The 26,690-nt window shown below is 40.4% G+C and overlaps 1 protein-coding gene across 1 annotated transcript in view; it reads left to right on the top strand.

The window, feature by feature from the left end:
- Positions 1–9,082: 9,082 nt before the first annotated feature.
- PRKG2 (protein kinase cGMP-dependent 2) overlaps positions 9,083–26,690 on the top strand; it is a 106,761-nt gene continuing 89,153 nt past the window's right edge. The window contains exon 1 of the mRNA XM_052642024.1: positions 9,083–9,543. Coding sequence (XP_052497984.1) covers positions 9,083–9,543 — 461 coding nt within the window. The remainder of the gene's footprint in view (positions 9,544–26,690) is intronic.

Below are 26,690 nucleotides of genomic sequence, written 5' to 3'. Positions count from 1 at the left end.
CAGCCTGCCAAGATCAAAACATTGGAATCTTTTTTTGACTCCCGTCTTGTGTGCACCCACTTAATTACTACATGCTTCCCTGGTGGCTCAGACAGTAAAGAATCTGCTTGCAATATAAGGGACCTGGATTCGATCCCTGGGTTGGGAAGACCCCCTGGAGAAAGGAATGGCTACCTACTCCGGTATTCTTGCCTGGAGAATCCCATGGACAGAGAAGCCTGGTGGGCTGCAGTCCATGGATTCCAAAGAGTTGGACATGACTGAGCAATCAGTACTTTATACTACTTTTATTTTAGAAATTCTGTCCCTGCAGTATTACTGCGACTGTCTTTTACAGTTAATCCCTCTGTATCCTCTCCCTAACACAATAGCTTCTTCTTACCATGTCTAGTTTTCCTCTCATACTCCATTTGGACCTAAACATTCTTCCTCTTTTCATTGCCTATCTCTTCGACACCTTTATCTACTTCTTCAGCTTCAGCCTCTACTTATGATTGCTAAGTATTTTCAGCTCCCCTTTTTGAGTTGCTAGTTTCTCATTCCTTACTACCTACTGAACTTCTTGACCTCAAAGTTTCCACAGGTTCCACAAGCTGTCCAAAATCACATTCACTGTCATATCCCTCAAATCTGCCCCTCGTTTTGGTTAATAACGGCAACTCTCCTACCCAGTTGCTGCAATGGAAACTTCTAAATATTTCTTCTTCTTGTGCGTGTATGTTAAGTCACTTCAGTTGTGTCTGACTTTTTGCGACCCTATGGATTGTAGCCCGCCATGGTCCTCTGTCCATGGGATTCTCCAGGCAAGAAATACTGGAGTGGGTTTGTCATGCCCTCCTCCAGGGGATCTTTCCGACCCAGGGATCGAACCTGTGTCTCTTACGTCTCCTGCCTTGGCAGGCGGGTTCATTACCACTATTGCCACCTGGGAAGCCCATTCTTCTCACCATTGCTCAAATTCCATCAGCTACCATCTCCGGATCTACACCTATAAAACTGCATTTCTGTGTATTTACCTACTTACCTGCGACTGTGGCACCCCGAAAATAGCTGAATGGAATGCCACAACACATGAGATATGTCGTATTTATACAAGTCACTGTAAACATTCTGAGGGGTGTTTACATGGGGGGGTGATGTGGTTTGGGGCACTGCAAGATACAGCCTCAGGAGTAGCTGAAACTTTGGCACAATAAGAAGCTCATATGACTGCCTGACAAGAGAAAGTAAGTCCCCAATTTAAGATGCCATGGTCAAAGAAAACAAGCAGAAGATTCAACACTGAGTCCAAGCTGAATAGTCACAAGGTCAGATGCTTTTAACTGTGTAATTGATATGAAATTGAGCTATTTCTCACAAGGGCAACTCTTTGTGTTTGCTTCAGGCAGGAGCAGCAGGGTTTATATACTCAGTGATGTTTAATTATTTTCTAAAAGACATTTGGTGAGACAAGTTAAGAGTAACACCAGATGCCTCGGTTTCATATCTACTTAAAAAACTATCTAGAGAAGCCTGCATAATTCATGTGACTTCAGGCTAACCTGCCCATTTCATGAAAAAGAACCTTTTCTACTTTTCGTGATGTATTGAAAGGAAGGCAATTGCAGAGTTTTTGCCTTTAGCCATATCTTTGGCCAAATACTCTATGATAGTGTTTTTCTGTTTTGGCTACCATGGAAATGGTCCGTTTTTTCTTGAGTTCCAGATATTAGGATAGGGTTGACATTCTTTCTGATGTTTTGTCATCCCCTTTTACTTGGATTGATGTAGTAGCCTGATTTTGTTTTTTTTCCCCTAAGCTCTTTTCACTCTGTTTCATATTAATTGCCAGAAAATCTGTTTTTTTTTTTTCTAAAGAATAAACCTGACCATATTACTTGAAAAAAGCTAGACCTACACTAAAATCCAGATACCATCAATGGCATATGAAAATTTTCAGTATTTTATTCTGGTGTCTTCCTTTTTCAACTTTACTTCTCAGCACTCTCCTACACCATCATAGATTTCAGCCTGGTCCCTGAATATACTATTAACTTCCTTGCATTCACTCCTAGTACATGTTTTGTTTTTTAATTAATAGAATTTCTTTTTTTTTAGAGCTGTTTTAGGTTTGCAGAAAAATCAGGTAAAAAACATGGAGAGGTTCCATAGTCTTCTCTCCCCTTCCCAATTCTTAACATCTTGAATCGGTGTGATAATTTTTTTTTTTTTACAACTAATGAGCAAATATGGAAATTATTAACTGAAGTCCATAGTTTACATTAGAGTTTGCTCTTTTTGTTGTTCAGTTCTGTAGGCTTGGACAAATATATAATGACATGTATCCACCGTAACAACATCATACAGAATAGCTTCAGTGCCCAATAATTCCCCCGAAACCCATCTGTTCATTCCTGTCTCCCTCTCTCCAGTCTCCTGGAAACCACTCTTCTTTTTACTGTCTCCAGATTTCATCTTTTCCTAGACTGTCATACAAGAGTTAACATCATACAGGTTTTACAGACTGACTTCTTTCACTTTGCAATCTGCCTTTAAAATTCCTCCATGACTTTTCAGGGCTTGATAGTTATTACTTTTCACCACAGAATAATAGTCCATGGTCTGTATACATCATAGTTTGTTCATCTATCCATTGAAGGACATTTAATTGCTTGCAAGCTTTGGCAGCTATGAGTAAAACCACTGTAGCCATCTGTGTACTGGTTTCGGTGAACGCTTGTATTTTCATATTGGTTGGATAAATACCAGGGAGCATGGGTATCTCATTGTTTAAATTTGAGATTCTCTAGTGATATTTGGTATTGAGCATCATTTCATATACTTATACGCTACATGTGTATCTTCTTTTGTTTGTTTAAATCTTTTGCCCATTTTCCAGCTCAATTGTTTGCTTTCCTGTTGTTGAATATTAAGAATTCCTCATGTATTTTGGATAGTAGTTCTTTATTAGATATATGTTTTCTAAATTCTTTCTCCTAGTTTGTGGCTTTTTGTTTCTTTTTTTTGCAGAGCAGAAGTTATTAATTTTAATCACATCCAACTTATCAATTTTCCTCATCATAAATTGTGCTTTCAGTGTTTTATCTCAAAAGTCATCACTAAACTCAAGATCACTTCCATTTTTTCCTGTTGTCTACTAGGAGTTTTATAGTTTGTGTTTCACAAATTTTAAGGATTTTGATCCATTTTGAACTAATTTTTGTAGAAGATAAATCTTTTTCTAGATTCATTGTTTTGGCATATGGGTTTCCAGTTGTTCCAATAGAATTTATTTAAAGAGACTATTCTTTCCCCATTGAATTATCTTTGCTCCTTTATAAAAGATCAGTTGACTAAATTTTTGTCAGTCTGTTTCTGGGCTCTCTATTCTGTACCATTGATCTATTTGTTTACGCTTTCACCAATACATTTTCTTGATTATTGCAGCCTTATGTAAGTCTTGAAGTCTGGTAGTACCGGCTCTCTGACTTTGTTCTCCTATAAGGTCTTGTTGCTTTAGTATATATTTGTTGATCAATAAGTTTTTCCACTAAAATGAGTTATTTTATTGGGTGAATAATGTTAACAGTAATAACAATAGTAATAGTTAATGCTTATCAAACACTCACTATATATCAAGCACTGTGCTAAATTCTTATCATGATTTATCTCATTTAACCCTCTAACGACTGTAAATGGTATGCAGCATTATTTTATCTGTCCATCTGTCTATGTGTCTGTCTGTCTCTTCCGTCATTCACACTCATGCCCAATATCATGGCCAAGGGCATATGAATACTAATCGAAAGTGCTTACACTGGGACTCTGACTCAATAACATTAGCGAGCACTGCACCATCTCCTGTATTTACAGATATAAATATCAGAATCCAGATGGGTAGAGAGAAACATAGATACTTTCTCGATCAGAGCCGAGATTTTGGTTTCAAACTACTTTAGAGCTGGAGGGAAAACGGACAACAAAGGCTAATTCCTACCACACTGGCTGTCAGGTGTTAATCGGCCTGCAGGAGCCTCCACAGTTGGTTTTCCTTTTCCTGTGTCTCTTCTAATTACCTCTGCTGCGTGGCATTTCCTACATCACGATTAAATTAATGTAAAAATAATTTATAACTTTATATAGTTTTCCTCTCTTTTCCTAAATGCCACTGCTCATTATATTTCTCGTTCCTGTCCCTGGCTGCAGAAGAATATCTCCTTCAAAGTGAACTACGTTTTTTTGTTGTTATTGTTGTTTTTGCCTTCAAAGATATTTAGATGGGCCCTTTTGGTTTAAGGTTTTCAGTGCAACCTGTGTAAATAGATAGAGGCTGCATGAAGGAATTGCAGAGGGGAGTCCCTGCAGTCCTAGAACCTGGGCTGGGACATTCATGAAGCTTTCTATTCTCCATCTTTTCATGGGGCTTCTCTTCACTGGGAGGGTATCCCAGGATGTTTGTTCCAGAATGACTTTTTCCCTTAATCCAGACAGAGTAAGCACACCCCTCTCTCTCACCCCAATAATTTTCATCTTTAAAACCCTCTTGTCTGGAAGACATCCAGTCTACTAGAGTTTTTTCCCATTCAGTAATGAGGCCCTCTGGACATTTCCTCATACCAAGTCACCAAGTGCCTTGCTAGTCACATCCTATAAAAGCTACTTGGTGCCTACTACACACCAGATAGGGCTTCCCTCATAGCTCAGTCGGTAAAGAATCCGCCTGCAATACTGGAGATCTGGGTTCGATTCCTGGGTGAGGAAGAGCCCCTGGAGAAGGAAATGGCAACCCACTCCAGTATTCTTGCCTTGAGAATCCCATGAATAGAGAAGCCTGGCGGGCTCCAGTTCATGGGGTTGTAAGAATCTGACATGACTTAGTGACTAAACCACCACACGCCAGATAATGCACAGGATACCTTACAAGCATAATCTTCATAATAAATCTATAAGATGAATATATCCACTTTCTAGATTAGAAAATTCAGAAATTGAAGTAATTTATAGAAGGTTACACAGCTGGGAAAAGGCAAGTTGTTTTCTTACCCTGGCTGGCTTGATTCTGTTGCTTATGTTAAATCCTGATCTTTGTCTCCATGCTTATTTCTTATACTTTGAAAACAAACAAACAAATAAACTCATAGAAAAAGAGATCAGATTTGTGGTTACCAGAGGTGGGGAGGGGGTAGGATGCAAGTAATCAAAAGGTACAGACATCCAGTTGTAAGATAATTAAGTATTAGGGGTATCATACACAATATGATAAATATAACTAACACCGCTGTGTTATATATGGTATATATGAAAAGCTGTTAAGAGAAGAAATCCCAAGAGTTCTCATCACAAGGAAAATTTTTTCTATTTCTTTAATTTTGTATCTGTGTGAGATGATGGATGTTCTTTAAAATTCTTGTGGTAATCATTTTGTGATATGTATAAGTTACATCATTATGCTGTAAGCCTTACCTTTATACGGTGCTCTATGTCAATTATATTTCAATAAAGCCAGAAGGAAAAAATTCCTGATCTTTATCTCCAAGGTCATTTCTTCTTACTTTAAACGCTGTTCTCTGATTATAAGAATGATCTAAGAACCTATAGTTGCTAGATAGATAGAACAACATCCTGTGGTTCAATTGTGACTAGTAATACATATTTGAGAAATGGCTTTTCTCTCTTAATGACTGATACAGACAGGAAACAAAATGAGTCTAATTAGGTTTTATGAAGCCAGTCACTCGAAGCTTTGGATTGAGAGACGCCAAAATTGAAATAGGTGAACTAAGAAATCAGACTTAGTATTTATTGAGTCCTTTGGTAGCTTCCTTACATATCTTAAATTAGTGACCTGGAAGATGGGTTAGTTATTTCACTTCATTTCATCTCTCTTTGGAATTCTAAACTGTTCCAAAGATTTATTCAGTTTGCAAATTCATGTCTTTAAAACCACAGAATAGTTGGATATTTAAAATGGATAACCAACAAGGACCTACTGTATAGCATATGGAACTCTGCTCAATGTTATGTGGCAGTCTGGATGAGAGGGGAGTTTGGGGAGGATGGATACATGTATTAATATATGTATGGCTGAGTCCCTTTGCCATTCACCTGAAACTATTACCACATTTTTTGTTAATCCACTACACCCCAACGCAAAATAAAAATTTTAAAAACAAGCAAACAAAAACCAGAGAATAGCTGGGCTTTTGGGAGGATTTAACCACCTATACCTAATTGTGGTTCGAGTTTGCAAAATTATTGAATTGGCACAGAATGTTTTGACTACCATACCTAGAGCAAAAATGATCCTAAGCCTTTTCATATTTAGAATGCTAGAACTCTTCTCTGTGTTGAATTTGACTTCAAATTCTTGGACTGTGCCCCTGGTATAGTACATGACACTTAGTTAGGTCTTAGGAAGCAATTGTTTCTATAAATAAAGAATGAATTGTTAGTTTAGTTTATTATTAGGTTTAAAAGTTTTTGTGCTTACTTTTGTTCTTTATAAGACAATTTCTTTTCCCCCACCCATTCTTCTCCCTTTATCCTGCCTTGGATTAGAAATGCTTGTCCATGAATCAGAAAAGCACGTCTAGAAAATATTTCACTGCTGCATGTTAAAAACTTGTGCACACATTAATTTAAGGTCCCTTTGGGGGTACCCTTCTTATGCTTGTCATTTAGAATCTCATTCAAGTGTATTCTCAAGTCCCAATCTAATGTTTTCTTTATTGCTTATTCAGGTTACCTTGGTGTCCAGGGCCACATCTTTGAATTCTAGTCTCCTTAACCTTTTTATATATTCCTAATATATAAGAACAGTAAATGCTGCCAAGTCAACAGAAGCTTAAAGGTTAAACCTGCCACATCTCTGCAACATATTAAGGCAAGTCTCAGGAGGCTGATGTTTATTAATGTCTACTTTGAACCTGAGTCCTATGAAGAATGTCTGGGTATTGCAAGATTGCTTTTATAAGTATATTTCTTTTCTGTTTCTACCATCTATCTTAGGTGACCTGCATTAGCTACTGGGATGCATCTGTTTGAAACTTAGAGGCTGTTTGTGTCTTTGTCTTTGTTGTCTTTGTTTTAGAGGTCACAGTGATTCTGGTAGAGCCAGTGAAATCTGTTTAAGCATTTCATTTCTCTCTGAGCTTGAAACTTGGAGAGAGAGTGAGGAAAGAATATGTGGGATTTATAACTTCAAAGTTCCATCATTTTCTTCATATATTAGATAATGAGCGTCATTCAAACTTAGTTTACAAGTTTCTTGGGTGATGGCTGTCAAAAATCACACACACAAAAGTACAGAATTTCAATAGCTAGCCTAAAAAGACTTCAACCTTATGATACTTAATCAAAGCAGTATTTTCCAGTCTTCAGCCTTTTGAGTTCTCTTTTTTGATTTTGCTCATATGTGTTTATTAACCACAGATGATTTCTTTTCTGTTTTCATTGACTTGACTCAGGAAAGCTAAATGCCTAACTAAACCTCAAATTTTTCTGGTGCCAATTATTTACAATTTGTAATGAATGTTAAAACAAATACATATCTATTGAACCAAAAAGAAATGTTTATGAATCAACTAAAATCTTGCCTCACATTCCCCAATCTGCATTTTACCTCCTGAGACTTACTGGAGGAGTAACTAACTGCTTTGGGGCCTACACTGAGGATATTCTTTTCAGGAAAATAGAGCATTGGACCATAGGTTGTCATTTTTTGGGACAATCTTGGTTTTGGGATATAAAGTAAAGTATCAAATAACCCCCATCTTTGTTTTTACCTTCTGGTAACTGCCATCCAGCAGCTTCCCGGATGGCCTTAGTGCTAAAGAGCCTTAGTGCTAAAGAGCTAATCCAGGAGATGCAAGAGACACAGGTTCGATCCTGGGTAAGGAAGATCCCCTGGAGGAGGGCATGGCAACCCACTCCAATATTCTTGCCTGGAGAATCCTTTGGACAGAGGACTAAGTCCATGGGGTTGTAAAGAGTCAGACCCGACTGAAGTGACTTAGCATGCAGGCACTCATGCACAAACTGCCATCCACATGTTTGTAATGGTGAGTATTGTCAGAAAAGCCAAACTTAGGTTCGATGCATGTGACAAGGTGCTCAGGGCTGGTGCACTGGGATGACCCTGAGGGATGGGATGGGGAGGGAGGTGGGAGGGAGGGTCAGGATGGTGAACACATGTACACCCATGGCTGATTCATGTGAATGTATGGCAAAAACCACGACAATATTGTAAAGTAATTAGCCTCCAATTAAAATAAAATATATATAAAAATACATATAAAAAAAGAAAAGCCAAACTTAATAGGCACCTACAGCTGGAGAAAAGTGCTAATGAGGCAGCCCCAGCTCTGCCTCCTCCCACCCCGGAATGCAGATGTGTTGTTTTCTAAATCAGGGGAAGCTTTCTCAGTGGAGCTGCTCAGGGAGCTGTGAACATTGTGACATTAACAAGCCCCTGCTGCAGTAGTTGCTCCTTGGCATTCTGTCTTGGCCATGCTGACATCCGAATGGCGGTTCTGTTGTGACGCTTTTGACAGCTGTCCAGAGAGAGCAGCCAGAGAGAACAGCAGGTAAGGCAGGCCAATTGTGCAAAATGCTTAGGTGTGATGCTTTTGCCAGCAATGGGATGGGAGAGAAGGAACCCAAGCGCCAGCCCCTCCTCGGGGAGGAACCAATGAAATCAATCCATGGCTTTCCTTCTGGAAGGGTGGGGAATTTATTGCTTACCGAAGAGCCATGAGTCCTGTGTTTCCATTTATGAAACAGAGTAGAGCAAGAGGAGCAAGTGGGGGCCGCTGGAAAGTGAAACTCCAAGGCATGCAGTGTGTGCTAAGTTGCTTCAGTCGTATCTGACTCTTTGTGACCCTATGGACCATAGCCTGCCAGGCTCCTCTGTCTCCAGGCAAGAATTCTGGAGTGGGTTGGCATGCTGTCCTCCAGGAGATCTTCCCGACCCAGGGATTATACCCTCATCTCTTATATTTCCTGCATTGGCAGGCAGATTCTTTACCACTAGCGCCACCTGGGAAGCTGGAAACTCCACTAGGTAACCTCCGATTCTGTGCCCTCTCTCAGGTCCTTGAGCAAAATGGGAAATGGTTCGGTGAAACCCAAACACTCCAAGAATCCAGATGGGCACCCCGGGAACCTCACCGCCAGCGCCCTCCGGAGCAGGGTGACAGAGCTGGAAAGAGAGCTGAGAAGGAAGGATGCTGAGATCCAGGAGCGGGAGTACCACCTGAAGGAGCTGCGGGAGCAGCTGTCTAAACAGACTGTGGCCATCGCGGAGCTCACGGAGGAGCTCCAGAACAAGTGCATCCAGCTGAACAAGCTTCAGGATGTGGTGCACCTGCAGGGAGGAAGCCTGCCCCGAGCGTCCCCGGACAAAGTGCCTCTTGAGGTTCAGCGGAAGACCTCGGGATTGGTCTCCCTCCACAGCAGGAGGGGAGCGAAGGCTGGAGTGTCCGCCGAGCCAACCACCCGAACCTATGATCTCAACAAACCCCCCGAATTTTCCTTTGAGAAAGCAAGAGTCAGAAAGGACTCAAGGTAAGATGTTCCCCCAGCTTTTTGGCTCCGAATGCATTCATATGATGAAACCTTAGAGTGCTATTTACTCAGTCTCCTCAGTGGACAAGAGCGTAAGAACCTTTTCAGATTTTGGATAGAGGGGCTGAGGAAGTGGTTTGCTTTGCAACAAAGTCTCCCTTGAATCAGGACTTCTCTTGAAAGCAGAACTTGTGCTGTACCTCGACTTTGATTCCTGATTTGTATAACCAAGGAGCTGAGCTTACAAAAGTCATTTCTGTGATCTTGAAAACCCTAGGGGAGTGAAAAGGTAGTTTTAGGAAGACTACCCTTCTCTCTTCCTATAGAAGTGGACTTAATGGTGTACACAGATCACACAGTATTAATATGTATAGCAAAAGTCACTTCTTAGCACTTCTGTCTGTAAGAGTCATGAAAAAGGGATAAGATGGTACCTCTAAGGGGGATGAATTCATTCATTCATCCCACAGTTTCACTTGAGCACTGCCCTCTGCCAGCCTCTGTGTTAGATGCTAAGTATATATTAGTGAATAAATAGACACAGAGCCTCTCTCTTGCGGGGATGGTATACATAGAAACAAGTAAACACTGTATAATTGTTAATTGAGACAAATTATATGATGAAACAGACAGCATAGTGGGTGGTATCTGGGGTTGGGGGTGAGAAGGGCAAGGAGGCAACAGAATTAGGATTGTCACAGAGGCCAGGCAGAAGAGGTGACCTTGAACTGAGACCCAAAGAAGAAAAAGGAACATAGACCAGGTGGAGCGTTTCAGGCATGGGCAACAATTACAAGCTAGAAGTAATTTTAAAATTAAGGATCTTTAAAAGAAATGTAATTATTTACCACAACCTTCTTGTGTGTGCATGTGTGTATGTATGTATGTGTGTGTGTGGGTGTGCCTTTTTCTGACTAAAGATTGAATTTCCTAACCAGGAAAGATTGACTAGAAACATCATGAATCAGAGTCTCCTTTCTGCACTGTTTTTCAGTGAGTAAAATTTCTTAGTTGAAATTAGATATTTTGCCTTGATTGTCTTGTCTGAGCCTGGATCCCTCTTTCAAAATGCAAGATTTGTGAAATGAGAACAGCTTTTAATTTATTCACATATGAGTTATGTAAATCAAGATAAAACATCTGACTTAAACAAATAAGTGATTATTTTTGACAACAGGATTATAAAGGGAGGTTTAATTCATCAGTTTGTTGACCGTGCTTGGCACATAGTGAATGATCGATAAATGTTTGTTAAGGAAACAAGTCATGCTGGAGTATTAATCATAATACTGTGTGTCTGAAAGAATCTGTTTAAATATTGAAGTTTAGAAGAGTTTTTTTTTTTAAGCCAAGAGTTTATTTATTTGTTGGTTTAGAAAAGTCTTATCTATTCCTGTTGCAAACATAATAATTATTTCTTTTTAATGATATGAATTCAGAAATTATAAATGCTGCTTACAAACTTATACTTGTTTTTCAATTGAACATCATGGTATGTTCTCTTTTGATGTATAAGGTATATGTGTACATAATAATTATCATATATTATGCATTATATTGGGGCTTCCCACGTGGCTTTGTGGTAAAGAATCTGCCTGCCAATGCAGGAGACACAAGAGACTTGGGTTCAATCCCTGGGCCAGGAAGATCCCCTGGAGGAGGAAATGGAAACCTACTCCAGTATTCTTGCCTCAGAAATCCCATGTACAGAGGAGGCTGGTGGGCTGCAGTCCATGGGGTTGCAGAGTCCGACATGACTGAGACTGAACGTGCACACGTACATTGTATTACTGTATAGTGTTTGTTGCTGTTGAATCACTAGATTGTGTCCAACTCTTTGTGACCCCATGGACTGCAGCACACTGGGCTTCCTGTCCTTCACAGTCTCCTGGAGTTGGCTTAAACTCATGTCCATTGAGTTAGTGATGCTAACCAACCATCTGCATTGTCCACTTCTGCCCTCAGTCTTTCCCAGCATCAGGGTCTTTTCTAAAGAATCGGCTCTTTGCATCAGGTGGATAAAGTATTGGCGCTTCAGCTTCAGCATCAGTCCTTCTAATGAGTATTCAGAGTTGATTTCCTTTAGGATTGATTGGTTGGATCTCCTTGCTGTCCAGGAGACTGCCGAGAGTCTTCTCCAGCACCGCAATTTGAAAGCATCAGTTCTTCAGCACTCAACCTTTAGGGTCCAACTCTCACATCTGTACCTGACTACTGGAAAAGACATAGCTTTGACTATATGAACCTTTGTCGGCAAAGTGATGTCTCTGCTTTTTAATATGCTGTCTAGGTTTGTCATAGCTTTCCTTTTAAGGAGCAAGCATCTTTTAATTTCATGGCTGCAGACATAGTCTGCAGTGATTTTGGAGCCCAAGAAAATCTGTCCCTGCTTCCACATTCCCCTTCTATTTGCCATGAAGTGATGGGACTGGATGCCATGATCTTAGTTTTTTGAATGTTGAGTTTTAAGCCAGCTTTTTACTATCCTCTTTCAAGAGTCTCTTTAGTTTCTCCTCACTTTCTGTCATTAGGGTGGTATCATGTGCATATCTGAGGTTGTTGATATTTCTCCTGGCAAACTTTACTGTATATACAAGCCCATTGCTATCTGGAAAGATTTCTGTGGGTAATTAATATATTGTGCTTATGTATAGTATACATAATTTTTGCAGGTAATAATTTTTGTTGGTAAATGATATATTGTGCTTATGTAAGGTATATGTATATGTATACCTTATACATATATATATGTATGTATACCTTACATAAGCACAATGTATCATGCACGTATACTATACATAAGCACAATATATTATTTACCCACAGAAATTCTTTCAGATAGAAATGTGCTTGTATATCTAGAAGTGTGAGAGAATGTAATAGCAATTCATCTTCTTTTACCATCTTCCTACATCTCCCATGAGATTTTACCTCATGAGGGAAGATTATTTTCAATTACTTTGTTCCAAAGATTTATGTCCATTTGAGTATTTATACCAGTATTTATGTCCATTTGAGTATATATACCAGAAGTATTTCTGGTGTTAGGTAATGAAACCACTCCAGATAAATGCATTCCTCTTGATTTTTATAAGCTCTATTATAACAAGATAAAGGAAATCAGCAGCTAGGCACAGTTCACTGTTGAGCCAAATCACCTCTGTAGTGAGTGGGACACAGAAGAGGAAAGACGTTATAGCCCTTGAGTAAGGATGAGCAATGATTCCCCTCAAACATCTTAAAGGCAAGCCCAAGAGTACAAGTTTGCATTAGGGACAAGATGAAGAAAGAGGATAATTGATTCTGTAATGATTAAATCCTAAAAAGACCAGATTAAATCCTTTATGTCTTCATAATCCCTTTATGCTTTCATAGAGCCCTTTGGTTCTAAATGGAAAAACTAACTAGAATATGGGAGCTACTCTTTTTCATTGACTGGTTTTTGTTTTATTTCCCCTTGTAGACATTTATGCTTCAATTTTCCCTTCCAAAAAGTCTTTTCCCTTAAGTCTGGAATAATGGGTTAAACACAGATAGCTAACATCACCAATTCAGAGACTTAAAGTATTCCAGTTTTTTGAAAGTTTTCAGTATTAAAATTCACTTTCCATTTTCCAGTAGTTCCAGCTTGAGGGAAAGGCTTTAAGTAAAGTTTGAATATTTTAATTCATAAATTTTGTAAGAAATAACTTTCTAGAAGTTAGAAAAGATAGGATTGGAGTTCACTGATACAATGATTATGAACAGTATCCATTGTTTGGGCTACTTTTCCAAGCAACTCCTATTAGACATTAGAGAATTTTCAGATATCAGTCAAAATGGTGCCTTCATTTATTGGGTTGGCCAAAAAGTTCATTAGAGTTTTTCTGTAAGATGGTTCAGAAAAACCCAAACTAACTTTTTGGCCAACCCGGTATTTTTAGGTTCTCATGATTTATTTGTTGAACTTTATAAAGGTTTCTGGCTGAGTTCATGACTAATCTTGTCTCTGCTAATATGTGCCAACTACATTTTGGATCAGGTCCCCCTCTACACCCTCAATCTGAAAGCCATTGGGTGTCTAATTTGTCTTTTTGTCAAAAATGCGGTCTCTGATGAGTACTTAACAATGAGCAAGAAAGTGAGGGGAGACTCCTGCAGTCAACAGCATGAGGGACATAGGCAGTACCGAGAGAAACCAGAGAACAACATCTGAGGGAAATGACACATGTGGAACGTGGAGGTTCAGATTCAGGAATTCATGAGAGAGTCTCAAACCCATGTCACCACAGTCTGTGAGTTTGCAGAGGCCCCTGGGCTCAAATGTACTATAAATGGCAAGTGAACCTATGCAATTGCCAGGCAGCCCACTCATGTCATCTCTGTGTACTTATAGGACCTGAAGGGGTTGCTTAAATGGTATAGTTACAGCTCCCTGCTTTACTTGGAGGAACTTGTATGCTCTAGTGGCATTGGAGAACTCTTGAAATTTGTCTTTTGCAAAATTCAAAAAGCTACTTTTTAAGATCAGGTTCTAGAATAACCCAGTGCTGTCCCAGAGAATTTTCTGCAATGATGGAAATGTCCTATAACCTGTGTTGCCTGATATAGTAGCCAATAGCATATATGCGGCTGTTGAGCCCTAGACATGTGGCCAGTGCCCTGAGGAATTGAATTTTTAGTTTCAACTTATTTTAAGATTAGATAACCACATGGGTCTAATGACCACTGTATTGGATACTGCATTTCTGGCTGATGTAGTTTCAACTGTAACCGCTATCTCCTGAGATTGGAATAATGACCTAGTGATGTTTGGGGAGAACTTTATAGACAAGATAAGACCTGTGTTCAGTATCATGGCAGAGTCATAGAAAGTGAGAATGAGCTGGTTGAATTGGGGTGGATACCATGTCATCTTCAACTGCATAAATCTGCAATTGATCACAGTCTTTCATAGGGATGCGGCTGTGTGTCCACTGATCACTTGAGATCATCAGAAGCACACAGCCGTGTGGGCACGTAGCCCATTTTATAGGTCCTCAGCCTTACTGAACTATCATAAATCATGATGAGTCAGAGCATTACAGTATATCAAATACTCCGATCTCTGATTTAAATTTATTATGATAACTATAGAAGATTTTGGAGAAGGAAATAGCAACCTACTCCAGTGCTCTTGCCTGGAGAATCCCAGGGACGGGGGAGCCTGGTGGGCTGCCGTCTATGGGGTTGCAGAGTTGGATACGACTGAAGTGACTTAGCAGCAGTAGAAGAATAGAAAATTTAGAGCTGGAAGAACCTTAGAGGTTGTTTCATGCTTCTCCCCTACTGGAGAAGTGAGGAAACAGGTGCAGGGGAGTTGCAGAATAGGCCATGGTAAGTGGCAGAGCTGAGATTAGAACACAAGATTCTTGACTTTGAAATCAGTTTTTTTCTCTCCAAAAGCCTCGTGTTACTTGAAAACTGGATTTTCCTCTTGGTGGATGTCAGGCTCAAAGACACTACCAAGCCAAAGAGCGGGAGAAGGAAGGATTTATTCCTTGCAACAGTAAAGAGAACACTGGGGATATTTCTCAAAGCAGTAGGTCCCTAACAGCACAAGTGGGCAAGTTTTAAGCTAAGGGTGGCTGCGTATTTATGAACAGACTTGAGCTGCTGCTGCTGCTGCTGCTAAGTCGCTTCAGTCGTGTCTGACTCTGTGCGACCCCATGGACTGCAGCCTACCAGGCTCCTCCTCCCATGGGATTTTCCAGGTAAGAGTACTGGAGTGGGTTGCCATTGCCTTCTCCGACAGACTTGAGTAGTGTGTGCCTATTCATGGAGGGCCTGGAGCAGAGGCAAATTCAGCACAGAGTTGAAGCAAAGACTGAGAGAGTCCTGGCTCTAGCTGATTAAAATCAACAAAGGTCAGCAAAGGTCCACATCATCATTCCTTAGGTTCCAGTCAGTCTGGTGGTTGAGACTCAAGGGAGTTTTGGATCCTGCAAAATAGTTCAAGAATGTGTTTCAGTCCGATCTTTATTTTTGAAATAGAACCTGGGAATCTTTACAACTGATTTATTGTCTCTGATATGGTTAAGTTATATTCTGGCCTGATGGAGAGCAAGGATTGGGACCAGGCTTAGATCACAAAATGGTTGAAGGCTTAAAATGTCTTCTCTTATGTCAACAAGTGATAGCTGGTTCTCTTCTCCTAGGGGTCCCCGACCCTATCTGCTTACACATGTGTTCTTAAAGCAACCCACAAAGATTAAAGGCCTCCAGTCAGGTTAGTTTGGGCACCAGTCTGCTCTATTTTGATAGGCCCTATACTCTGGTAGGAAGAACAATGGTGCTTCCTGGCTTCTTCCAAGCAGAGTTGAGTGGAGCTTATCCGTTTCATTAATATTCACCAGGTGCTGGATCCTCAGAGTTCAGGCCTGTGTGAAAAAGACACAGAGAATGGTTTTGATTTGGTGATACAGACTGTGATATATCTGGAGGGGCATGAATGGGTTCCAAAATGAGCACAGTGCTTCTCAAGGCTGCAAACTGAATATCAAGGGCAAAGGTGGGCAAGAAAGAGCTCAGATCGCATTTCTGTCCGTGTTTGACCTGCCTTGAACACCAAGACAACCGTGTCTCCAGAGGTCAGACCTTTTACTGAAATTAAATTTTCTGTCTATGTAGACATTGTTTAGCAAACTTCAGCACCAGCAGAACAAAATTACAAGCTCATGCAGAATGTCTGGTGGAACACAGGCAGATTAATCAGAGACATCTGGCAAGTTGCTGGTATGACTGCCTTTCACTAAGAACACTTAAACTATCATTTGAAACTATTGTTCTTCTTTGAAAAGGAAAGATAAAACAAAGACTTGCTGTTTGACTTCAGATGTTGACTCTAGTGTTGGGAAGGACAATTAGTCTCATTTTTCACTCCCACCCCAGGAGCAGAATAGGTAAAAGTGGAACATGCTCGTGAGTCACCCTTTTAAACAAGATATGGAAAAACAGCAAGGAAGAGTATGTTTGTTATCATTTGTTCTTCGTGTCTAAAGCAGTGCTGAACATTTCAATCTGCCTTCTAAAAATGCGGCTCTTCTACTGAGCAAAAGTATTTCCATGGAATGAGCATGATTATAGTAATAACAACATTTATACATCACTAATGATATGCCAGACACCACTCTGAGTGCTTCACAAATATGGAATTATTTAATCCTCAAAGTAAACATATGAGATGTATATTAGTATTATCACAGTCATAATAGATATGATTATTATATACCATTTTATATATGAGAAAACTGAGGCATACAAAATTAAATAATTGCCTGAGGTTACACAGCTTTTACTGCTGGAAGTGGGATTCAAAACCAAGAAATGTGCTATCTATTCGAGGGACTTCCTTGGTGATCTAGTGGCTAAGACTGTGCTCCCAATGCAGGGGGCCCAGGTTCAATCCCTGGTCAGGGAACTAGGTCCCATATGCTGCAGCTAGACCCAATGCAGCCAAATAAATAAATATTAAAAAAAAGTCTGTTCAGAGCAAAGACTGTGTGTCACAGAACTATCTTAAATATCTTGTAATAACCTCAACTGGAAAACAATCTGAAAAAGAACATTTATATACATATTTATATATTATATATGTATACATATACACACATGCTGAATTACTTTTGCTGTATCAGTTCAGTTCAGTTCAGTCACTCAGTCATGTCCGATTCTTTGTGACCCCATGAACTGCAGCATGCCAGGCCTCCCTGTCCATCACCAACTCCTGGAGTTTATCCAAACTCATGTCCATTGAGTCGGTGATGCCATCCAGCCATCTCATCCTCTGTTGTCCCCTTCTCCTCCTGCCCTCAATCTTTCCCAGCATCAGGGTCTTTTCCAATGAGTCAGCTCTTCTCATCAGGTAGCCAAAATATTGGAGTTTCAGCTTCAGCATCAGTCCTTCCAATGAACACCCAAGACTGATCTCTTTTAGGATGGACTGGTTGGATCTCCTTGCAGTCCAAGGGACTCTCAAGAGTCTTCTCCAACACCACAGTTCAAAAGCATCAATTCTTCAGTGTTCAGCCTTCTTTATAGTCCAACTCTCACATCCATACATGATTACAGGAAAAACCATAGTCTTGACTAGATGAACCTTTGTGGGCAAAGTAATGTCTCTGTTTTTTAATATGCTGTCTAGGTTGGTCATAACTTTCCTTCCAAGGAGTAAGCATCTTTTAATTTCATGGCTGCAATCACCATTTGCAGTGATTTTGGAGCCCCCAAAATAAAGTCAGCCACTGTTTCCACTGTTTCCCATTCTATTTGCCATGAAGTGATGGGACCAGATGTCACGATCTTAGTTTTCTGAATGTTGAGCTTTAAGCCAACTTTTTCCCTCTGCTCTTGCACTTTCATCAAGAGGCTGTTTAGTTCTTCTTCACTTTCTACCATAAGGGTGGTGTCATCTGCATATCTGAGGTTATTCATATTTCTCCCGGCAATCTTGATTCCAGCCCAGCATTTCTCATGATGTACTCTGCATATAAGTTAAATAAGCAGGGTGACAATATACTGCCTTGATGTACTCCTTTTCCTATTTGGAACCAGTCTGTTGTTCCATGTCCAGTTCTAACTGTTGCTTCCTGACCTGCATATAGGTTTCTCAAGAGGCAGGTCAGGTGGTCTGGTATTCAAGTCAAGTATACTCCAAAAAAAGAAAAAAGTTCATTATAACAAATATACCAAAATGAAAATTAGAGGAGGGTTCTTTATATTTTAGTTGGTTGGCCTTATAAAAAATTAGATATATAGTTAGAAAGAAAGAAAGTGAAGTTGCTCAGTCATGTCTGACTCTTTGAGACCCCATGGACTGTAGCCCACCAGGCTCCTCTGTCCATGGGATTCTCCAGGCAAGCGTACTGGAGTGGGTTGCCATTTCCTTCTCCAGTGATCTTCCTGACCCAGGGATTGAACCCGGGTCTCTCTCATTGCAGGCAGATGCTTTACCTACCCTCTGAGCCACCAGATAGACACATTTCTAATTTTTTTTGGTATAGTTGCAAACAGCTCCCTGCTATTGTTATTTCTTCCTGAAAACTGTGCTTCGAGAAAGTGATGCCCTGTTATCAGTTTGCAGTGGAGGAAATTTTTGCTAAGTGTGGAAGGTAAACAAACTTTTTTTTCTTCCAAGAGGTAGTGACTTAGATGTTGCTGTTTTGAGAGGGTCTTTATTTACATTTTACATAGATTATTGAGGATTTTTAAGAGTGTATGTACAGACTTAATTATTAGTTGGACAGTTAACAACATTCATGCATATGCTTGTGACTATTGTCTTAACCTATGAAGCTCTCAGTAAATACAAGGGAAGGAAAAAGAGAAAGGTCCAGCTGTGAGGTGATATGATGGCTGTGAAGCTGTGAGTGAAAGGATCTGGATTCTGTGTCCACTAAAAGTTGTCAGAATGCTTGAAATCAGAAGTTTATGTTTAATAGCAGTAACGTGCATTTAGACATCCAGATCAGAGCTGGCTACTCAGGAAAGGGGTGAGAAGACCAAGTGTTTGGCTAACTGCTAGAGGTCTGTAGTTTTCTGTTTATTATCTCATGGAGACTGGAGGTTGATGTTAACTTTAACCTTAGACCAAAGGTGAAATGAAAGGTCAGAGGCATTCAACAGCTTGCTCAAGGTCATCTGCTGAACCAAGTTGCCAGTGCGAATCTGCCTGGTGGGGAAAGGTGTGTTCTCTAGCACTGTGTGCAGCCTGCAAACTGAATGGTTCCACTTGGGGTTGGGCCGTGGTGGGGGAAGGGATGGGCAGTGCTTTTCAACGTCAGCACCCAGCCCCTGTCACTTCCTACCCTGCCTTTTTTTCCTTCTCTCTAGAAGCCAAGGGGTGTGGGCTCTTCTCCCCCTGTACCCCACTGAGTCCTCTGTCAACCTCTCAAATTACCTTCAGCTTGGTTTATAGTCTCACTCTGTTCCTTCTCGCTTTATCCTCACATCTCCCAGTCTATCAGTCGCTAGATATTAGAGAAAATGTTTAATTACACGTCAGGAAACATTCAAGACTCTAGAACTAATCATTGTGAAGAATCAAAAATCTAAGCGCTTTTTCTAAGTACCAAGCTAACTCGGAGCCCCCTTGCCCTCCCCTGACGTTTGATATTCCTGAGTTATAGCATGTTCTGTGATGTTTTTATATTATGCAAAACCCACAGCCATTTTTGACCCAATATCCTTGGCTGGGTAATTCCCTTTACGTCTTCAGATGAACACATTCAGTTCAGTTCAACAAATGTTTATTGAGTATTGAATTCTTTAATTTTGTTCTTTTCTTTCTTAGTTCTTTTTGTCTTCTCTCCCTCATTTCTTTCACTTACATGTTTATTTTGTTTGCTCCTAATTTTCTTCCACTATCAGCATTAGACTAGTATCAGTGGCCGTAAGTACTAATTTCTAGTCCCTAATATAGGCCAGGCAAGCCTGCTGGGTGAGTGTTATTGTATAAGGCTTACCAAGCATAAGTAACTAGCCCATGCTGGTCTTCAGTAGCTCCTGAAGCTGGGTAACCATCACCTAGATGCTGAGACAGCTGCCATGTAATCAGAACAGCTCTGAAACCTGCACTCATTATATTTTGCCTGCTCTCTTTTTAATTTATAGGATATTTATAGCAGTTTGTGGATCTGCTTGCCTCTAAATAAGTTACTCCAGGTGAATATAGCAGGGCTGACTTTGTTGTGTTTTTCTTTATTGGTGTGTAGTTGATTTAAAATGTGTTTCTGCTGTACAGCAAAGTGAATCAGTTATACATATATCCACTCTTTTTTAGATTCGTTTCCCATATAAATCATTGAAAAAGTGAAAGTGAAAGTGTTAGTTGCTCAGTTCAGTTCAGTTCAGTCGCTCAGTTGTGTCCGACTCTTTGCGACCCCATGAACCGCAGCACGCCAGGCCTCGCTGTCTATCACCATCTCCTGGAGTTCACTCAGACTCACGTCCGTCGAGTCCATGATGCCATCCAGCCATCTCGTCCTCGGTCGTCCCCTTCTCCTCCTGCCCCCAATCTCTCCCAGCGTCAGAGTCTTTTCCAATGAGTCAACACTCAGTCGTGTCTTATTCTGCAACTCCATGGACTATAACCTGACAGACTCCCCTGTCCATGGAGTTCTCCAGGCAAGAATACTGGAGTGGGTAACCATTTCTCTCTCTAGGGGATCTTCCTGACCCAGGCATCAAACCTAGGTCTCCTGCATTGCAGATGGAGTCTTTACTGTTTGAGCCACCAGGGAAGACCATAGTCATTGCAGAATATTAAGCAGAGTTCCTGTGCTATACAGCAGGTCCTTATTCGTATCCTTTTATATCTAGTAGTAGGTATATGTCAATCCCAATCTCCCAATTTCTCTCTCCTTCCCCACCACCTTTCCCCCTGGTAACCATAAGTTTGTCTTCTGTATCTGTGACTTGATTTTGGTTTTGTAAGTTCATTTGTACGATTAGATTTCACATATAAGTGATATAATTTGATGTTTGTCTTTCTCTGTCTGACTTAGTATTATCATCGCTAGGCCCATCTGTGTTGCTTCAAATGGCATTATTTCTTTCTTTTTGATGGCTGAGTAATATTCCATGGCATATATGTACCACATCTTCTTTATCCATTCCTCTGTTAATGGACATTTGGGTTGCTTCCATGTCCTGGCTAGTATAAATAGATAGGAGGGTTGGCTTTGAATGACTGTCCTGGGGGACCGGGCAGAGCCTGGGGGACTGGGCATAGCCACTTATGACTTTTAAGTGTCTTCTGAAATGAGTTACTCTTTTCTGACCCATTTTTTCCTTCACACACATTTCATGCCATTCCAGACACTGCCCATTTCCTTGCTAGAGTGCCAGGAGAGAGTGTGGCAGAAATAGTGTGAATGAGAAGACAGTGGCCTTTTCTCCTAGCCTGTCCAATCAGAGAGAGGCATCATCACTGACTTCTGCCAGTGCAGTCAGTTTCCAGAGCTGCAAAGTCTGAGCAGTTTAGCTCCTATCGCTGACTTTTTCTAGCATTTTAAACTGCAGTTGAATTCTCAAGAAGGGGGAAAAAAAATCTAAAGCCAAGGAAAAGTTTTTAGACTCTGGAGGTACCTTCTATGTAGAAGATACATTTGTAATTATCTTTCAGCTAAACTTTTTTCTGTTTTAAAGTCTTATTTTAAGGTAATTTGTCTGCTCCCCTCCATGCCAACTTTCCTTAGAAGCATTGCTGAGTTGTAGATTTTTCAGCATAGTCTTGCTTGACAGAGTTTTTTGTTTTTCAAGATCTATGTTCAGGAATGGCCAGGAGATAATTTGTATGTAATTCATATTAAAGTGTGAAGGATCAGGAACTCCTGATTTCCTTTTAATTCTTCTAGGAGTATTTGTTTGTCATGACACATTCATTGTAATTAGTAAATTTCAGGCACCAATTTTTATCAAGCTCTGAGAAATGTGTAAGAAAGATTGGTAGCTTCTAGTCTCTTCTCTCCAGATGAGGTGAGAAAAAGAGAAGAAAAAAGTGAGCAGGGAAAGATACTATTTGATATTTCTTGGAACTAGAAACTCAGAGAAACTCTGGTGTGTTTGTTTTCTATTGTTGGATAACAAGTTATCACAGATTTAGCAGCTTAAAGCAATGCATATTTGTTATCTTAGCATTTCTGTGGGTCAGGAGTCAAGGCTATGAGGTCATCTGCTCAGAGTTTCACAAGGCTGCAGTCAAGGTATCCACCAGCTGTGTTCCTTTTTAGTGCTTTCTCTAAAAGGAGGATGTCCTTCTCTAAGCTCCAGTGATTGTTGACAGAATTCAGTGCCTTGTGGTGGTAGGACTGAGATGCCCATTTTCTTGCTGGCTGTCAGCCAGGGGCTGCTCTCAATTCCTGGTGTGAGGTCTGCCCACAGTTCCTGGTCCCATATGTCCTACACAGGGGCCATCTAACTACTTTGGTTCACCTGGAGAATCTCTTATTACTGTTGGCTAAAAAAATGAAGTCTCATATAACATACACTGGCCAACCCTACCATCACAGTTGCCGTATTCTGTTGGTAAGGAGCAAGTCCCAGATTCCCTCTCCACTCAAGGGGAGTGGACTACAGAAGAGTATGACACCAGATGGATAGAGATCGTGGGGCCATCTTGGAATTCTGCACACCATACCAGCTCCTTTGAATCTCTGGTGTGAGATTCTCTGGCAAAGAATGTTGGCCATGCTGGATATGTAAAGCTGTATATAAAAAGCCCAGAGTCTTGTACATGCATAGTCATAGCAGCATATCCACGTGATCCAGACGCCCATTGATGGGTGAGTAGATAAACAGAATGGAGTGTATGCATATGATGAGTTATTATTCAGCCTTAAGAGAGAGTGGGGAAACCCTTCCTTTTCATGCTACAATATGAATGAACCTTGAAGTCATTATGCTAAGTGAAATAAGTCAGCCTCAAAATAATAAATATTATTATTCCACTTTATTTTCGGTACCTAGAGAGTCAGATTCCTAGATACATAAAGTAGAATGGATTTCCAGGGGCTGGGAGGAGTTCTTGTTTAAGTTATTGTTTAATGGGTACAGAGTTTTAGTTATTGTTTAATGGGTACAGAGTTTTAGTTTGGGAAGATGAGAAAAGTTCTAGAGATGGACAGTGGCAACAGTTGCAAAATATTGGGAATGCATTTAATGCCACTGAGCTGTGCACTTAAGAATAGTTGAGATGGTACAGTTTGTGTTGTGTATTTTACCACAATTGAAAAAAATAAATGCCTGAGGCTGATTTGACAGCATGTCCCTGAGTGCCAGGTTGTTTCAGATTCCATATAGGATGCTGGGAAGAAGGAATAAAAGTAATGATTGTCACTTTCCTGCATTTATTGGTTATCTTGTAAAGGACAATCAGATATAGCAAAGTCTTGTGAAAAATGAACATCAGTTGATTATTAATTAATCAGCTGCTAATTTCTTAATAGTAACTGATTGACTGGTTGTTGAGCTTTCAGTAGAGGCTTATTCCCAGCACTGTGGGAAAATAGAGGGAAAAAAGCAGCTTCTGACTCCCTTGTGTTTTCTTGTTTACAGCTGTAATTCTTAAGTGCAAATGCACATTATAATCATCAGGGGAGTAGTAAAAAATACTGGTGTCCTGGTGCAACCCCGAAGGAATCTGATTAAATCGGTTTGAGGTGAGGACCCTGGGTACAGGATTTACAGATGGTCCCTTGATGATTCTAATGTGCAGTGACAATTGAGAACCATTTTTTTTTTTATAGGAACAGGCCTTCCTGCAGCTGACCCCAGAAATATTCAATTTGACACTTTAAGAGCAATGCTCATTACCGACGTCTAAGAGAACTATTTACCATTTCTACCTAATTATCACGCAGCACAATGATGATAATGCCCATCATTGTGTGTGTCAGATTAATGGCCTTAGAAACTGTGGTTGTTTTCAACCTTTCATTGTTCAACTCTATTCTTGGATTCTCCCAGGAACTGGATCATCTGCACACATTTAAGAAAGGGAGAGAGAAATGTTGTAAGCATGAAGTAACAGTAAACATGATTAAATTACAACTGTACTTAATTACATGGGCCATATAGAGTAAGAGGGTTGACAGGAGGAAGTCATGCTCATTTTCTGATTACCCACAGAATGACCTCATCTTTTCATGCTAGCTTCTCAAATTATGAAAGTGTGCATTTGTTAGCTATTATTTCTTGTTGATTTATTACTCAAAAAGTTTTGAAAGTGAAAAGTGAAAGTGTTAGTCTCTCAGTCGTGTCCGACTCTTTGTGACCCCATGGACTGTAGCCCGCTGGGCTCCTCTGTCCATGGGGATTCTCCAGGCAGGAATACTGGAATGGGTTGCCATGTTCTCCTCTGGAGGATCTTCCCAACTCAGGGATAGAACTAGATTCTTTACCATCTGAGCCACCAGAGAAGCCTTATCTTGCTTATTTTCTGTGCCTGTTTTGTGGGTGACTGGCATTTCCCATTTCCGCTCTTCTTTCTGTACCCAGATTTTTTAAGCTGGAAATTAAATGTGCTTTATGTTAGTTCCGTTGAGTCTCTGCGTTGTGTCAGGTGCCATTCTGGATTTTAGGTAGAGAATGAGGAAAGGGTAGTCACACCCTTGAAGATCACAGTCTGTTTGGGCAAATTAAAATGTATTGCAGTCTTGCATAATTGATGTCCTAAGAGATGGGTATATGAAAGAGGGAAGGAGCATCATTTGCTTTGTGGGATCAAGGAAACCTGCATGGAAGAGCTGGCATTGACCTGGGTTTTGAGGAGGAGTGGATGGCTGGGAGAGAAAGTAGCCTGGCACATCTGGAGGTCTGTGAGCCTGGGGTACCCTGAGCATAGGGAGGCTGAACAGGTGAGGGGTCTGGACTATCAGCAGTTTTATTCACATCATTGAAGAGTCTCCTTGAATAAACAGCAGCGGATCTCAAGTATAGTACTTTTAGAGCTGTGTTAACTCAAAGATTTTTAAGTTGCTGGTAACTTGCTGACCTATAATAGTACCACTATCACTTCTGTAATATATTTTATGTGCCAGGCCATATTCTTAGTGCTCTGTATGGTTAACTAACTTAATTCTCATAGAAATCCTATGACCTGTGGACTGTGTTTATTGTCATTTCACAGCTGAGAAAACTTGAGATTAAGTGACTTGCCCAGGGTTCCACAACTCATAAGGGACAGAATTAGGAATCAAGCCCTGGTATTATAGCTTTTGATCTTGGGCCCTCTACAAATATGCCTTATCATATGCTTTCTATTTGTATATATGATTAAGCTATGAAATGCCACACAGGTAAATTTGCCTTGGCCTTTGTGCTCACAAGAAATACTTGACAGATAAGAAAGTAGGTGGAGGCCCCTGGTCCCTAACGGGCACTGAGCTTTGTGCAAAGAAGTTTGCAAGACACATTCTATGGCCTGACAAAAACAAACAGTGAGAACACAGGCCTGTAGTAAACAGGACCAGTGAAGGAAGATGGAGAGCCTGGCTTAACAAGAACTGTCAGTGGACTCTGACAAATTAAACTTCCTGAAGCAACCGAGAGGACAGGAATTTATTGCTTCAAAGAATGTTGATTATTTAAGTTGGGGGTATAAAAGGATTACAAAAGGATTATCAATGGACCTGCCACTGATGGGCATCAATTCGAGATCCAGCCCTATTGGAGGAACTTTGAACTGAGCATAGGATCTTTGCAGTGCTTCTTTGTGGTTTCCAGAACTTTTCCCATCCCACTCTTCCCCAGACAAAAGCATGCTATAACTACTACTATTGTCAACTACAACTATTACTACCATTTATTAGGAATGTATTGGCATCTTATCTTAGTTAAGTGCATAGTATCTGTATGACATAGGTTATGATTACTCAGCTCTTTTTACAGGGGAGAAATCTGAGGTTCAGAAAGGTTAAGTGACTTGACCAAAGTCACACAGCTTGGAGGTGGCAGAGATGGAATTTGAACCTAGGATCTTCTGCCTCCAAAGCCATATACGCATTTTAGCTTTTAAGTGAATTTTTAATTGATGTGCTCAAATCATAAAATGAGCACACCCATGTAACCTACAAACAGATCAGGAAATAGAATCTTCCTTACCAGTACCTCAGAAGCCCCTCTGCTCCCTGCAATCCCTAAACATTATCTATTTCAAATGTGTATGTGTTATGCCCCACTCTTTGTGACCTTATACATTGTAGCCCTCCAGGCTCCTCTAGCCATGGGATTCTCCAGGCAAGAATACTGGAGTAGGTTGCCATGCCCTCCTCCAGGGGATCTTCCTGGCCCAGGGATCGAACCTGCGTCTCCTGTATTGGCAGGCAGATTCTTTACCCCTACCACCACCTGGGAAGCCCACTTCAAAGGTAGCACTTGTATTATCAAATATTACTATGCCTATTTTTTAACTTTATGTTAATGGAATTATAGAGCATGGACTCTGTGGAGTCTGACTTCTTTAGTTTATATACTGAGAGTCATTTATGATGTTGTGTGTGGCAACGTTTCGCTATTATCATTGCTTTATAGTGCTTGTTGCATGACTGTGCCACAGTTTATCAGTTTTACTTATTGATAGACATTCGGTTGATTCTGGTGTTTAGCAAATTTAAATAATGCTTCCATGA

The sequence above is a fragment of the Budorcas taxicolor genome, chromosome 6 (genome assembly GCF_023091745.1).
Source record: "Budorcas taxicolor isolate Tak-1 chromosome 6, Takin1.1, whole genome shotgun sequence".
NCBI lineage: Eukaryota > Metazoa > Chordata > Mammalia > Artiodactyla > Bovidae > Budorcas > Budorcas taxicolor.
The sequence above is the reverse complement of the archived record's forward strand: the minus strand, read 5'-3'. Positions and strand labels throughout refer to the sequence as shown.